Source organism: Pseudorasbora parva, chromosome 12 (assembly GCF_024679245.1).
Source record: "Pseudorasbora parva isolate DD20220531a chromosome 12, ASM2467924v1, whole genome shotgun sequence".
NCBI lineage: Eukaryota > Metazoa > Chordata > Actinopteri > Cypriniformes > Gobionidae > Pseudorasbora > Pseudorasbora parva.
In genome coordinates this window covers 16,727,842-16,744,092 of record NC_090183.1, presented here as the reverse complement: position 1 = coordinate 16,744,092, position 16,251 = coordinate 16,727,842, and the positions used below count along the sequence as shown (strand labels likewise).

Here is a 16,251-nt window from a genome sequence, read left to right as displayed (position 1 = left end):
ATCTTGACTTGCTTGTTACAGGTTGTTGTGAGAGTGGTGAATATTTCTCCTTTGTTTGCTAGCATAGCAGGGCCACACTTTCACAATGAAAATAATCTTGGTGGACCCGCACTTTCCAATTCATTTACTCTGTGTAGGTTTTTTTCACCAGTTCCACTAGATGGCACCATCTGCCCAGCTGTATTTTGAGGCTTGGCTCTACAACACTTGGCATGAAAGTGATTCCATTTGTTGAATGATTTGCAGCGATTTTAAAAGCCGGGCATTTGTTGCGTCCAATAGTGTGCTCAAACCCACAGTTGTTTCTTTGCCTTTTGTTCTGTTGCACTGTGAACACTTTAGTCTCTCTTTTGAGCTCTTTAGTCTTTTCCCCTTAATTGTTGAGAACGAATGTGTGGATGCCACAGATAATTCGGTCACGTTTTTTAGCCAACAGTCTAAAAGAGGTCATATAATGGTACATGCACTTTTACAAGCTGATTGCATGGAAATGTGTGTTGGCAGTGCCTGTACTGATAAAAATCCATCCAGTGCTTTTTTAAATCTCCTTATATGTTTTCTCCGGTCTCAATTCATACTGTTCGACCATGTGACGTCACACGGTCAGACACCCCGCCCAGGATTGTTGATTGACAGCAGCGTTTCAACACAGACCTGCCCTGAGCGAGCTGTCATCATCATAGTCTGCCATTGTTGAAACGCTGGAGCAGAATGGCATCTAAGCGATTGTGGTGTTCTGTTCTTGGGTTTATAATAATGAACACAGCAGTCATATTGATGTTCCTCTCACCAGATTGCTTTATAAACGAGGGTCAGTTTAAAGCAGGTTTTGCTAAGAAGCTGCTCCTGAATAAAGGATCTGTACCAGCTATTTGTGTTCCTGCTGCACCTCCAGAAGAAGTGAGTGTAGTTTAAAACGCGTGCACACTTCACGATGAATGCGGCTAAGTTAAATTACGCAGGGTTTCCAACTCTCACGCATTTGGCGTGAGACACGCTTTCACTCTGCCCAACTTAATCTCACGCCAAATTGCCAAACCTGCTTTTGATATTAAACAAAGCTGCGGCGCGCGCAGTCACGTGGCTAATGGAGCACTCAATACTTCTAGCGCTGTGTCAATGCATTTGAATGGCTTAAGTGGATACACAACAGTTCCACTATACAGATGTTTGCAGCAAGTTTTTGTTAACAGTACAGCTTAGTGTGCATTGATTATTAAGTCAGCCATATTTGCATGATCGTTTTACTATGGAGCGTGATAGAGATGCAACATTGTTAACATTCATTTTATTCTAGTATTTAACCAGGTATTCCTTACTCATAATACTTTATTACACTAATACTCATTGATGGTCAAATGTGACCATTTTTTCTATTAAATTAATGTTCTATATTTTAGTTCAATAATATTTATTGAATATTTTGAAGAGATCTTTTGGTACTAAATACTGGTTGTGCAATAATTATTGTCAATTAAAGGGGGGGTGAAATGCTGTTTCATGCATACTGAGCTTTTTACACTGTTAAACTTGGATTCCCATCCTAAATAAGACAAAGTTTCAAAAACTAATGTTGGACGTTTGATGGAGTATTTCTGTGTTAAAAATACTCCTTCCGGTTTCTCACAAGTTTCGGAGAGTTTTTTTCGAGTATGGGTTGACTTGACGTTAATAGAACGGAAGGTCCTTGTATGGGCCGTACGGGCTCCTCTCTCGGTAGGGTGCGCGCGCGCGCGTGACTAGAGGGAGAGAGAGGAAATGCACACCCATAAACACTCAGGTGCAGATCCACTGAACACTTATGTCGGTTATAGGCCGCGCCGTGCTCCACTTCATTCCTCCACTTTGACATTAAGCGACTTCAACGCTTCAGCACAGCATTCCGGGAAGGCAGCGTTGCATTTGAACCGATTTGAACCATAGACGTAAAAAAATATGGACGACTCGACATCATCCGTTTCCACTTGCCATATTTGAAGCTTTCAGGCGGCCTTGCACGGCACTGACATCTTGGGACCGAGTCTGCGCAGTAGCGATTTCGGGACCGGAGTTGCGCAGTAGAGCGCAGGAAGTAGAGCAGGAAGTACAGTCGCGATATCAAAAGCCCGCCCACACTCTCGCAGATGCAGAACAATTAATTATGTTGGTGTGAAATAGACAGTTATGGAAATGTAGAAATTAAAGCTAAAGCTCTAATCTGCTCCCAAAATTTTCGAAAAAAGTCCGTTAGTGCCCCAGTGACAACTTCACTCAGAGAAGCCGTCAGTCTCAGCTGTCAATCATGACGTCACCCCCCCCGTTTTTATGGCATCAAATAACTAACTCAAACTAAACTTATTTTTAAAACGAACACCTGAAATGAAATCATCATGATGATAACTGCCTTCAGTGACATAAACTAACTTTGGGGGAAAATCTTTGAAGCGTAATTTTATTATTTAGTTTGCCTCGCGTCCATTAGAAAACACAGAGGGGCGGCTATACTAGGACCGGTCACCTGGGGGCGATCGAGGCGCGAAAGCTTCAGTAAATGAGAGGGAGACTGCAGGCTTGATTTGAACGCAGAAATGCTTGTCGCATCGCAAAGTGGATCTCCACACTCCAAGAAGAGTGTTTTTGACGGAGCCGTCCCAGCGATAAAGGTTCGGTCCTGCTTTGGAAGCAGCCGGTGAGTAAAACTGCTTCAAATGTCTGTGCTGTTGCTTATCGTCGCGTATGTAAACATCAGTAAAGGACACGATCGCGTGCTTCGTCATTCAAATGCGCTAACGGACTTCATTGCTGTTCTATGTAACATTATAACGTTACACTAGTCTGACGTGCAAAACCGTTTTTGCTTGCTACTAAGGTTTGGTCGCATACAATAGTCCATAAACCGAATCATGTCCTCATAAACTGAGAGTAAAGACAAATGTTGACAGGCCACTAAATACAGTACATACCACAGAGACGGACGTCCTGCTGTTGCTGTTTCTATTTCAGCCTCCGAATTAGATTCTGGATCATATCTGTATTAGCTGAGATCGATAGAAAGGGTTTTTCCACGCTTGAGGACGTCACCGCTTTGCGCATTCGTCATTCTTTAGCTCCGCCCATTCAATACGCATCCAGGCGCTTGGTTTTTTCCGGAAAGAGTCGGTACAGCCCTTATTTCTTTTACAAATATAATAAAACTTAAGACTTTTCGGAGATATGAAGAATGCAATATTACTCTATAGGTACTCAAGATTGACATGAGATTGACTGAAACTGAGTGTTTCACCCCCCCCCCCCCCCCCCTTTAATGACAATAAATTAATTGTGATTTATCTTGTCATTAAATCTTTTTGTCATTAAATCTTCTTTTTGAGTCTTTTTGTGAGTAAAAAATAATAATGTTAATTTGTAATGCCATTACCCAGTAGGTGCCTTATGGCTCTAATATACATGTTTCTAATCTTGCTCCAAAAAGTATTGCAGTCTTGCATTTTAATAAATATTTAGATATGATCAAACACTAGATTTCTTTACATGTAAATTTTAAAACGTTAATAACGTATGCATCATATTAGGATATGGCATCCTAATATTTTAAATAAATAATGATACTTATATAAGCACACACAAGTGAATATTAATGAATGCAAGCACATATAATTTGACCCAAGAAACATTTAAAATAGTGCTAATAGTGTTTAAAAGACAAAAAAAAAAAAAAAAATCTTATTATGTACAGTAAGCTATATACTATTTGTCAGCGATCCCGCTTCTAATACAATGTGGATGTACACAAAACAGAGGAGTCGTTTGATAACTTTGTGATGAACTGGTTCAATGTGAGACCTCCCTAGATTCAGAACACCCACTTCTCCTTCTCTGAGATCCACCCCCCACCATGTCCATTTCCAAACATCCAGTTCCCATACACATATTGCACAAGCAGGGACCAATCAGTGACCATGCATTACTCATACAATAAAAGCATACAATTTATAATAAAATAAAACAACAACAGCATGTGATGTCCAATGGATACAGTGTGTAAAGGGGATAGTGCACTATGGAATTATATCAGACTAAATTAACTGACATAGCTTTTTATGGAATGTTTAGTAAGGTTTTATCATTACTAATGTATTCATCAACTAAGTAGCTAAACAACATCTTATATCAGTCACACAATGTCTCTTTAAAAGTTGTCTGTTCTGTTCTGCAGCCCCTGCCTCCACAACCTGCAGTGCGTAAACCTAAATTGGACACAGATGACCATCAGAGAGAGACAGGTCTGTGAAATTGCAAAATATTATTATTATTATTAGTATTATTTTATTTTTTGTATTGACAAAAGGACAAAGAAACAGAAAATGTATTGAACTGAAATTATAGAATGTTTATGTGTTTGTTTAGAAAGTGCAGTGAATGTTTACTGGAGGTGATGCTTACATAGGAAACTGTTTGTTAGCTGTGTTATCTTTGGCATATAATTTAAAACATTTTGGAATCTGTGAGATGTGACCAATATATAATTTTAGCTCACAAAACATGTTGCTGTAATAGGCATGTAGGCAAAAATCGCTTCCAACAGAATGCAATGAAAATGCTGTAGTGCCATCTTGTGGACAATGCTAGTTGTATCATTTGTTTCATAAGTTTAATTGTACGTATTAACACAAAAAAATTGGGACCACTATGATTTATTATTATTATTATTTTATTTTTTAGGTTTCTTAAGAATATTACACCAGAATATTACATTGATTTCCTAAGGGTAATTTAACAACGAAGACCAGTAATGGTCACCGAAAATAATGCATTACTATCACAGGATAAAAAAAATAAAAAACCTGTTTTTAATCAATTTGACTGTTACATTTTTACTAATTTTAATTGTTTGGACTATTAAAGGTGCACTATGTAGTATTTTTGCAGTAAAACATCCAAAAACCACCAGGCCAGTGTAACATATTTTGTTCAGTTGAGTTTTTATATTATCCCAAATGTTTCCAACTATTTGTAAATTGTAAGAAAATTGCTATTTTAACCAAGGAGCCGGGACTTCTGAGGGAGTCGCCTGTCAATTGCGTCATATCTATCCTCGGTTTCTGGTTTTATTTGGCTTCACTCTCAGAAATGTGCACCATCTGTCACAGCAGCCGCTGAGCGAATGCAAAGAGTAACGTCAGAACATCATTTTAAACACACTTTAACTTTATCACACTGTATCTAGTATGATAAACAGAGCCGCGTTACCTCATACTCATGACCAAAAAAGCAGTAATGGCGCAGACGACTTTGTCCCTTCATAATAAAAGTCCCGCTGCTCGTGAGCTGTCTGTTCCATAACAATCGCTCCAGTGGCCTTGCTCAGCTCTCTCAACACTCTGTCCTGCTCTGCTTCATACTACAGTAACATTAATAATCACATTCTTGAACATGATTTCTGACTGATTCCTATCCTGATTCTTTTCCACCTTCTTTTTGTGAGGTGAAGACCACATGTCCCAAGATTCTGCGCTCAAACTTGGAGTCATCAAACTACACCTTTGTTTTGGATAGGCGACCTCTAGCGGACGGAAAAGTTACATAGTGTAGCTTTAATCTATTTCTATCATCATTTAATTTAATATTTATTTAGGCATACAGATAGGGCTTGGTGAAGACGTGATCTCTTTAGGTCTCTACACCTAGCTAGAAGTTTGAAAAGTATTTACTTGCTTTTGAATTTATGGAATATGTTTCTCACATTTTGAAATTACTTTGGTAAAGCTGATACATCAGCTTGTTAGTATACTTATAAACGTATATACATATTAAATCTAGTATGCATGAATGAATGAATGAACTATTACGAAATGTATAGGTTTGAAAGCCTATTAGTTGATGGCCTTTGTCCAAGATGACCCTTCCAGTACTGTTTTCATCAGGTTTCTCTGGCGCTAAAGGAGATAAAGGTGTGAGGGAAGAGAAGAGAGACCAAAGAGACCGGGAATTCACAGGGCCAAAACGTGATTGGGGAGCTAATGGGACTTCAGTGTCACCCTCCTGCACAAGTGGAACTTGTAGAGAGAAGGTACAATTCTGTTTAGGTTTGATTATTTTTTTTATTTGAATGTATTCAATTATGTTTAGTTAACAAAGTTCGGGAGGGACTCATTCAAATGATATACATGATCAGCCCAAGAGGAAGTCTATATACATAGCCAATTCATGTTCCCCTACAATTTTTCTGTAATTGGCTACACCAAAGTGCTATCATGTCCAAAAACAAGGTCTTCCTTTCTGACGACAAGTCCTTTATCTTTGCAAAAACTCCACCACAATCCACCGATCCAAGGAGCCATCTTCTGCTGCCAAGCCCCCGGCATCATCTCGGGTTCGTCAGTCCCAGCTGGCGATAACTAGTCCATTTCTTATTCTCCCCCCTGTCCTTGGCTATCGACATCAGGGGTGGACACTAACGTGAGCTGTCATTCAAAATGCGGGATAGGTAGTCACCCTAAGAGAGCATACTCTAAAACAGGGGTTCTCAACTCTGGGCATTGTTTAGCTCCAACCTTGATCAAACTCACTTGCCTGTAGTTTTCTACACTCTCAAAAATGCTGGGTTAAAAACAACCCAAGTTGGTTGAAAATGGACTTCTTCTTCTTTCGGCTTTTCCCTTCAGGGCTCGCCACAGCGAATCATCTGCCTCCATCTAGTCCTATCCTCTGTATCCTCTTCTCTCAGACCGACTATCTTCATGTCCTCCTTCACTACATCCATAAACCTCCTCTTTGGTCTTCCTCTTGACCTCCTGCCTGGCAGCTCTAACCTCAGCATCCCTTTACCAATATATTCACTCTGCCTCCTCTGAACATGTCCAAACCATCTCAGCCTGGCGTCTCTAACTTTGTCTCCAAAACATCTAAAAATGGATAAACCCAGAAATTGGGTTGTTTGAACACAGTGAATGGACCCATTCAAAAAACCCAATTTCTGGGTTTGTCCATTTTCAACCCAACTTGGGTTGTTTTTAACCCAGCTCTTTTTAGAGTATAGTAATCATAAAGAGCATAATTAGTTGGTCAAGGTCTGTTTGATTAGGGTTAGAGCTAAACTCTACAGGACATAAACCTGTCTTTTGCGTGATACCCATACATTTTGAATATTCCAATCTAATATTTCTGACCTGTAAGATTGCCAGACTAATAATCATACAGTGTTTGTTAATAGGCCAGAGGACTGGCACCCCGACTGAACCTGGTTTCTCCCAAGGTTTATTTTTTTTTCCATCATTTTGGTTCCTTGCCACTGTCGCTTTTGGCTTGGCTTGCTCAGTTGGGGACACTAAAATTATGATCCACATTATTCAACTAAATATAGAAATAAAATTAATTAATTAATTAATTAATTAGGTCGTATTTAATTCTATAAACTATGATACTGATCTGCCAACATTGTCACTATATGATAAAGTAAAATAAGCTGATAGCATCACCGTTTTCTCCAGACCGACTGTACAGCCAAATCAAATTATGTTGCATTACTGTTTAACACTGTGAAGCTGCTTTGAAACAATTGTCATTGTAAAAGCGCTATATAAATAAAGATGACTTGACTTGGCTTGACAGTGGCCCTTGAGGACCAGGGTTGATAATGCCTGCCCTAAAGTATAAAATAGAAACTGTTCAAGTAAATAGGCAAGTAAATAGAATGTTACTGTATATTTTTAGTTGGGGGAAGATATCCAATTTGCATGGTAAATTATACATTAATTTGCTTTACCCTGTTTCCTAATCTGGTGTGACGTGACAAGATTAGTGGGGGGGTTTTCAGTCGTGTCTTTTTTGTTTCCCCAGGGTGATCGTGGCGAGAAAGGAATGAAGGTAAACAAGGTCTATTTTAGTGGTACACACACACCCTTCACCATTGCAGCAAATGGATATTGACTTCTGTCAAAATCCAGATATCCATTTTGAAATCACCAACAGACTTTTTATCTCCTTTAAAACAAGAATTTATCAAGACTATATTGGTATACTCAAAGAAGTTTTAATTGGTATTGTTTTATTTATAAGTCTATTTGTGATTAAAAGTGGGACAATCCAATAAAATATGTTTAATGGAAAGTGAACATACAAAGAGTTGGTTCTTTAAAACATCAATGAGCTAGGAAAAAGGCTTTATATATAATGCTGCTTGGAATCATTTACAAAACATCTTAAAGATGACTATGCTTCCATCACTAAACAAGTTTAAGTTACTTTTAATGTGTTTTATCCTTTGGTAAATTGCTGTTGTGATCCTTGATTGTGTTTTTCTGTTTTGATGTGTATCTGTATGTTTATGTTACCTGCTTTCCGGGCCTGGCCACTCTTGTAAAATATATTTTAATCTCAATGAGTTTTTAACCTGCTTAATAAAAAATGAAATAAAAAATAATGTTAGTAGACAACATTTTTATGTAGTAAGCAAATCAGCCTTAAAGGATTAGTTCACCCAAAAAGGAACTCACCCTCAAGTTAGGTGTATATGACATTTTTCTTTCAGACGCAGAGGATAGAGCAAAACAAAATGCTCCTATACATCGCGTCATGGGTTACTCTTTTAGCGCAAGTCGACTTGTGTAACTCTGACCGACGGAAGCTATTTATTTAAGTCTATAACGTTTTAAATATGGATATTTTTCTTACACAAACGCACCACTTTGCTTCAGAAGGCCTTTATTAACCCCCCAGAGCGATGTTGAGCAGTTATATGATGGAACGATGCACTTTTATGGACTTCAAAAATTACCCAACAAAGCTTGGAAGAGCCAGGACATTTTTAATATAACTCTGATTTTATTAATTTATATACACCTAGGATGACTTAAGGGGTGAGTAAATAATGGTCTATTTTTTCCTTTTTGGGTGAACTAACCCTTTAAGACAAAAACATGGTTTGGAAAAAATCCATGATGTACTCGCTCTTTATATCAATTTTTTTTCCATTTTGAACACAAAACAAATTAAGTTACGGACTGCAGCCTTAACATTTTGTTTTGCTGTTTTAATACTTTGTTTTGGCCTCAGATGACATGGCATTAAAAAGCTATTTTACTACTACAACTGTCGGATTCAACACCGCTGATGCCCATCTCTCTGTATAGGGTAGTGTTGGCCCAGGTTATCCTGGTCCCAAAGGTGACCGTGGGCCTCCAGGACCACCTGGACCACCTGGGCCCCAGGGTCCAGTAACAGAATTGACAGGGTCTGGAGATAAAAAGGTGGAGAGGGTGCAAGGTCCAATGGGACCATCAGGTCCAAAGGGCCCACCAGGCCTAAAGGGGCAGCCAGTGAGTGAAAAACTTCCTTTAGCATCTAATTACTTTTAAAATGGTTGATTGTCAATGTCTATTGAGAACACAATACAATTGATAGTTTAAAAACACAGGCTAAACATAATTTTAATGTTTTATAGGGTCAACCAGGAAAGGACGGCAAACTTGTGAGTTTTCTGCACATACATTTCTTGGCTGTGTTTGAATGTAAACTAAGACTGTTTATTAATTCATCATTCTCCTATGGTCTTACTTTTCAGGGCTCTAAAGGACAAAAAGGTTCTCAAGGACAAGCAGGTTCTATAGGACCTAAAGGACAGAAGGTGGTCTGCAAAAATCTGATTTTCTTTATTATTATTATTTTTTATTATTAATTATTTTATAATTATCGTATTATACATTGTACCTTAAACCAGGAGTGTGCAAACTGGCAGTCTATGGTGTACAGTTTTAAATTTATAATACCACTATCACATGATGCCGATGAGGCATAATAAGTCAATAATCTTGGAGAGAAAAAAAGAGAAAAAATATTGTTGACCAGAATTTTGGTAAGACATGTTTGAACAAAGAATATCATTTTTATTTTTTTAATCTGTAGGGAGAGAAAGGGGAAGGACATCAAGGCCCTAGAGGTCCACCTGGGCCACCTGGACCTCCTGGGCCCTTAATCTCAGACAGGACTGTGAGTATAACACAACTATTGTAGGTCTGTGTACTTAAAATGTGCATACAGCAGAGTGATCCATTGAACACTTAACATGAACTAAGAACATGTTTGCACAATTAAGGCAAATGCTGTCTTCTGAAAAAAGTTGTCTCAAATGATGTACTTTGCACTTATGTATGTACTCAACATTGTAATGTGTTACAGGAATAGTTCACCCAAAAATGAAAATTAGCCCATGATTTACTCACTCTCAAATTATCCTAGGTATCTATGACATTATTCTTTCAGGCGACTACAATCTGAGTTATATTAAAAAATGTCCTTGGGCTCTTCCAAGTTTGTGGAAGTTAAAAATGACAGTTTGTAAAGTTTTAAATATGTATATTTTTCTTACACTAATGCACCCCCCAGAACCATGTGGAACACTTTTATGATGGATAGATGCAATTTTTTGGACTTCAAAACAGAAACTGTAAAGCCTGGATTAACCAGGACATGTTTTAATAAAACTCAGATTGTTTTCATCTAAAAGAAGAATGTCATATAGGATGGCTTGAGGGTGAGAACGTTATGGGATCATTTTAAATTTTGGGTGAACTAACCCTTCAAGTATATCATCCACGTATATTAAGTGCACTTTTTCTTTTGGGGGAGATTTTCAGTGTGAACACACTATTTATACTACAAAACAATATAGAATAATGCACAAGTATGCAAAGTGGGATGCACCTCGATCATTTTCAAAAATGGGGAAAAAAGAACAGCCGTTTTGTATTTTACATTTTGAGAGACTGTCAAAGATTGATCAGCCAGTGCTCTCATTTGTCTTTTGCTTAACCCACTGAATGAATTCCAAAAGAGAAGCACAAGTGTAGTAACACAAAAAACATGGACAACAAGGTGATGTAAACGTATCTGTAGATGTTTTTATTTTATTTCTTAAGCTTTGTTTTTATTTTTATTTTACTTTTACTGAAAATGATCAAACATATTTTTACTATGAAACCCGAGGAATGAGCTAAAATAAAAGTGTTTTATACTGTAATGTACTCTCTTCAGGCATTTGTGGATATGGAGGGCTCTGGATTGACGGTACGTTTTAGGAATCAGCTAATCTATCCCTAAAACTTGTACTTTAAATAGATATCATTATCAATAGTAGTAGAAGTTTACTGTAAGAACATCTTAAAATGAGTCTCAGATCATGTTCTGAAATTAAACCCTTCTTATATAAACCATCAACATATCTGATGGCAATATGCTGTATCTTTGCAACACTTTAGGATTGTTGGTTAACAGGATATTAACAGACTTTGCATGTCCCTATGCCCCCCATGTCTTTCTAAACTATTTCAATATGGTGGCACCACTCCCTATTGCTCAAAAGCATGGCAAATGTATTATTTATAAGTAGTTTTAATTATGGTTCCTAAACTTCTTTTTTCCTAATTTAATAACCATTTTTATATAAATTGAGAGACTATCAAAGATTGATCAGTCAGTGCTCTCCTTTGTCTTTGGCTTAACCCACTGACTTAATTCTTAGCAGAGAAGCACAAGTTTATTAGTGACCCAAAAAAACATAGACAACAAGGTAATGTGAACATTGTTGTTTTTTAATTTCAAAAAGCTTTGTTTTTTTTAGTTTACTTTTACTGAAAATTAGCATACATATTTTATGCAGACTACCATGAAACCCGAAGAATGAGCTAAAAATATGCTGTAATGTTCTCTCTTCAGGCATTTGTGGATATGGAGGGTTCTGGATTGACGGTACAGAAATCAGCTAATCCATCTCTAAGACTTGTAATTTAAAGTGTATGCAATGTTGTCAATAGTAGTAGAAGTTGTTATGGTATAGCTTAAGTACATGTCTTCGCATTTGTCTCAGTTTATATTGTAACCATGATGGCAAAAAGTTATTAAAGACTTTCTGACATTTAACCCTTATCATACAAAATCATCAACATATCTGGCAACACTTTGGCATATTAACAATCTTTGCATGTCCCTATGCCCCCCATGCCTTTCTAAACCAGAGGTCTTCAACCCTGCTCCTGGACACCCACTGTCCTGCACAGTTTAGCTCCAACCCTAATCAAAGACAGCTGAAGCTATTCAAGCTCTTCAGGATCACTTGTTGAAAATACACAGGCGAGTGTGCTGAAGCAGGTTGGAAATAAACTTTGCAGGACAGTGGATCCCCAGGAATAGGGTTGAAGACCTTTCAAAATGGTGACAGCACCACCTATTGGTCAAAAGTCATGCTATGCAAATGTATTATAAGTAGTTTTAATTATGGGTTTAAAAGGAACTGTATGTAAGAAATGTATTTCAATTAATCATAAAATGGCCCTGATATGTCACTAGACATTAAGAAACCATTTTAATTTCAAATACTTATATCACTGACAACAGTAGTCCAGCCAGGATATTGTCATTTAAAAGTTGTTGTTGCAGCCCTCGACTGAAGTTTGATGTTGACATGTTGTGTTTTGGCCTGAAGCTCCACCCTCCACCTATCTACCAATCACAAAGTCAGTAGTGTTTCTGTAGTTACCACAGCAGCCTAGAGTCAGTGGGGAGAGGGGGAGAGGGGATACACCACTCTACTGTGGTTTGAAAGGGATTGCAGTACCAGTTTTGGCCACAGTCTTACATACACTTCCTTTAAACCTTTTTTTTCCCTAATTTAATCACCATTTTGGATTATGTCCCCTTATAAATTCAACAAATCTGCTGATGTTGTGTTTGGCTCTTTAATTTCGTTTTGGAGTGATATTTCAGTATGTTCTCATCTTTTCAGCATTCATGTTGTCCTTCTGGTCCACCTGGGCCTCCTGGGCCCCCTGGGCCCCCAGGACCAGACTGGGGAATGGGATCAGAAACCACTGAAATTAGCCCCACTGGTCCTCCTGGGCAAAATGGGTTCTCTGGGCGTCCTGTAAGAAACACCCCCTTTACTAATCCCATGCGTTTTAAAACCGTCAAAATTGTATGTTGCTGTTTATTCTGTTTTTTATGACTCAGGGCCCCCCAGGTCGACCTGGAAAACCTGGTCTTCCTGGTCCCCCAGGCCAAAAGGTAAAATAAATATTAAAAGTATTTCCATATATGCCTGATAGTAAAGTTAAAAGCCGAAATGTATTTTCCCCCTTTCTCTTTTTTTAGGGAGACTGTGGTGAGCTTGGCCTGTCTGGAGTTAAAGGGGAAAAGGTAAAACAAGTGATGCTAACATATTAAATTATTTGGTTTGAATACTGATGAAGACACATTTGAAATTTGAAACACAGAATACTGAAATATGACATATATAATCAGACATTCACATATGTCAGAATCCTTTTCCATTGGGAAGTTAATCTCCAGTATATTTTTCTCCCTGTAGCAAAGCTCCTCCTCTGCTTTCTCTTTTTTCTCCAATTGGTTTCCTTCCTGGGAGACTAGTGGGGCACAGGTATCTTAAAGTCATGCATGACTACAAACTAACTGCACTGGGTGTACTGTGTCACAAGAACTTGACTAATGAATTCATGAGCTATTCTTTAAGTCATATAACTCACTAAAGACAACTTTTCATAGTTAAATGTTTGTCGAGTGAGTGCAAGTAAATCAAACATTTTAGACTTATCTTTTAGTTTGACTATGTTCTTATCTCTGATTGTGAGGTTTGCTTGTCCTTGTCGTGCATTTTATCAACACTTCTGCTCAACACTTTTGACTGTGCACATATGCTTTTCACCGCTTTTTCATATTAAACTGTTATTCCCTTAACTAAAACGAGTTGATACATACCTCTCTCGTCTCAGTGCATACAATTAATCGCTCCGACTCGCTGTGACATTCTGATAGCATGTAGCTTAGCCCACTAAGCCCAGTTCATTCACTATGGTACCAAACAGAGATCAAGTTAAAAGCGACCAAACACCTCCACATTTTCCCTATTTAAATACAGTTACACAAATAGTTGAATGACCTATTATGGTGACATAAAATAAAACGTGGCGCTTTTCTAAGCGGATTAAAAACAAGAACTATAATGCATGGCGGAATAGCACTTCTAAGAGTACTTCGACTCTGCGCAGTAAAAACTCCTGGCTGAAACATCCTCCCTCACATCTCCCCCTCCCCCTATTGACAGAAATGAGAGAGGGAAGGGGAGATGTGAGGAAGGATTTTTCAGGCGTGACTTTTCACTGCCCATAAGTCGAAGTACTCTCAGAAGTGCTATTCCGCCATACATTATAGTTCTCCTTTTAATCCACTTAGAAAAGCTCTGTTTTATTTTGTGTCACCATAATTAATCGTTCAACTATTCGTGTAACTGTATTTAAATAGGGAAACGTGGAGGTGTTTGGTCACTTCTAACTTTGTTTCTGTTTGGTACCATAGTAAATGAACTGAGCTTCGTGGGCTAAGCTAAATGCTATCAGATCGTCAGCGCGCGTCAGAGAGATTAAGTGCACGCACTGAGATAAGAGGTATGTATCAACTCGTTTTAGTTAAGGGAATAACATAGTTTAATATGAAAAAGCGGTGAAGTATCCCTTTAGATTACTGTAGTTCAGTCATGACAACTCTCTGAATACATGTTAGCATGGTAATGGATATGGCAGTTAACTGTATTTGGTCTTAACAGACTAGATCTTCTAAAAAAATTGTTTGATTTGTGCCAAATCAAATTTGCAGATTGTCATAGGATTTTAGCAATTGAGGCTTCATTATATTACATATTTCAATGTTTTGCTGCTAAGGAATGTTGATTTCAAAGTAAACCCTTGAACTAGAGTCTAATAGATGGTTTTGGGTACGTTTGCACGACACTGATGTACTAAAATGGGTACTTTTATGTGCAGGTGACATTTTTGTCAAAATGATTTAATTCACACAGGTTTGTGAAAACAACTAAACACGTTGTATTATTCCTGGCAGGCCAGTAGTTGGCAATGCTACTTTGTAAAGAAATGTATATACATATACAGTATATACATATACATACAACATAATACGTATATGCATGCTGTCACCGTTTTCACAGATTGCCGTTTTTATAGTTACATGAAGACATATCATTTTCAAAAACTTGCACTTTGAAACCCGTTTTAAAAGTTTGTGTTTTCAAACCCCAAAACACTGTTGGCGTGTAAATGAATGGCCAAAAGTTTTCCGTTTTTAGTGTGTAAAATGGTGTTCAATCAGTTTAACAGAAACAGGTGTGTGGAACTAATTAACAAACAAGGGAGCTAACTAGGGAGCAGAACAAAACAGGGGCAGAACACAGTGAAAACAAAACCAAATTGAATATACGTGTAACACAGGCCACCATGTTTTACACATTGGCTAGCATATTACCTATCAATCACCAGTTTCATGACTGAACATCAGGTCAGTCAACTCACTTTTTAAGAACACTTTTGTACAAGCTGCAGTTATAAATCCTCCCACCCCATTCCCTTCTCTGCAGGGTCCACAGGGTTCATCAGGTATCTTAGGGCAGGAAGGTCTGGCTGGGCTGCCTGGGCCCATGGGACCTCAAGGACCTCCAGGGCCCCCTGGACCCCCTGGACCTGCATTCCGAATTACTGTAAGTTACTCAATCTTTGAAGTTCAGCTCTCTCAACACTTTTGATCTCAGGACCATCACAAGGACTTTGTGCCTCCTGGGGGCCTAGCGCATGATCTGCCATATCCAATTTTTGTGTGTTTGTTCAGTCTGATGGGAAAGAAAAAGAAGTTGCTCTTCAGTACATACCAGGAGTCTTGGGGCCAGCAGGTCCACAGGTAACTGTGAACTGCTGTTACATTATCATTACAGCACCACAGTGTTTATTTCACCTAATATATGTTTATTTCATTTATTTATTTTCTCTGAAGGGTCCTCAGGGAATACCTGGACTACCGGTGAGATTATGACAGTTGATAATGGGAAATCCAAGTTGCCAAATTTTTATCTACTCAGAACCTAAATTAATTATCTTTAAATTCTGCAGGGCACACCTGGTTTCCCAGGTATCCCAGGCCAGAAAGGTGATGAAGGTCAAAGAGGACGAGAGGGTATCCCAGGGTTAGATGGCTTTCCCGGAAAAATTGTGAGTGAAATCTGTCTAGCTTGAATATCAGCTTTCAATGTCAAAACTGTAACTTAAAAAAATATATATTTCAATTTTACAGGGGCTAAAGGGGGAAAGAGGATGGAAAGGTGACAAAGTGAGTGTTCATTTCTAATATAATAATGATTTGAGCACAATTTTTAATGGTAGGGAAAGGATCTCGATTCCTGTTTTACTCAACCCTCCCTCA

General features: G+C 38.2%; 1 protein-coding gene across 1 annotated transcript in view; it reads left to right on the top strand.

Moving 5' to 3' along the window:
• The window catches only part of col18a1b (collagen type XVIII alpha 1 chain b), a 54,914-nt gene that overhangs the window by 23,779 nt on the left and 14,884 nt on the right, over positions 1 to 16,251 (top strand). The window contains exons 5-22 of the mRNA XM_067458621.1: positions 4,196 to 4,262; positions 5,904 to 6,049; positions 7,819 to 7,845; positions 9,111 to 9,296; positions 9,422 to 9,448; positions 9,542 to 9,604; positions 9,883 to 9,966; positions 11,011 to 11,043; positions 11,692 to 11,724; positions 12,758 to 12,895; positions 12,982 to 13,035; positions 13,123 to 13,167; positions 13,340 to 13,408; positions 15,416 to 15,535; positions 15,664 to 15,732; positions 15,826 to 15,852; positions 15,942 to 16,040; positions 16,123 to 16,158. Of these exons, the coding sequence (XP_067314722.1) occupies positions 4,196 to 4,262; positions 5,904 to 6,049; positions 7,819 to 7,845; positions 9,111 to 9,296; positions 9,422 to 9,448; positions 9,542 to 9,604; positions 9,883 to 9,966; positions 11,011 to 11,043; positions 11,692 to 11,724; positions 12,758 to 12,895; positions 12,982 to 13,035; positions 13,123 to 13,167; positions 13,340 to 13,408; positions 15,416 to 15,535; positions 15,664 to 15,732; positions 15,826 to 15,852; positions 15,942 to 16,040; positions 16,123 to 16,158 (1,323 nt within the window). The remainder of the gene's footprint in view (positions 1 to 4,195; positions 4,263 to 5,903; positions 6,050 to 7,818; positions 7,846 to 9,110; positions 9,297 to 9,421; positions 9,449 to 9,541; positions 9,605 to 9,882; positions 9,967 to 11,010; positions 11,044 to 11,691; positions 11,725 to 12,757; positions 12,896 to 12,981; positions 13,036 to 13,122; positions 13,168 to 13,339; positions 13,409 to 15,415; positions 15,536 to 15,663; positions 15,733 to 15,825; positions 15,853 to 15,941; positions 16,041 to 16,122; positions 16,159 to 16,251) is intronic.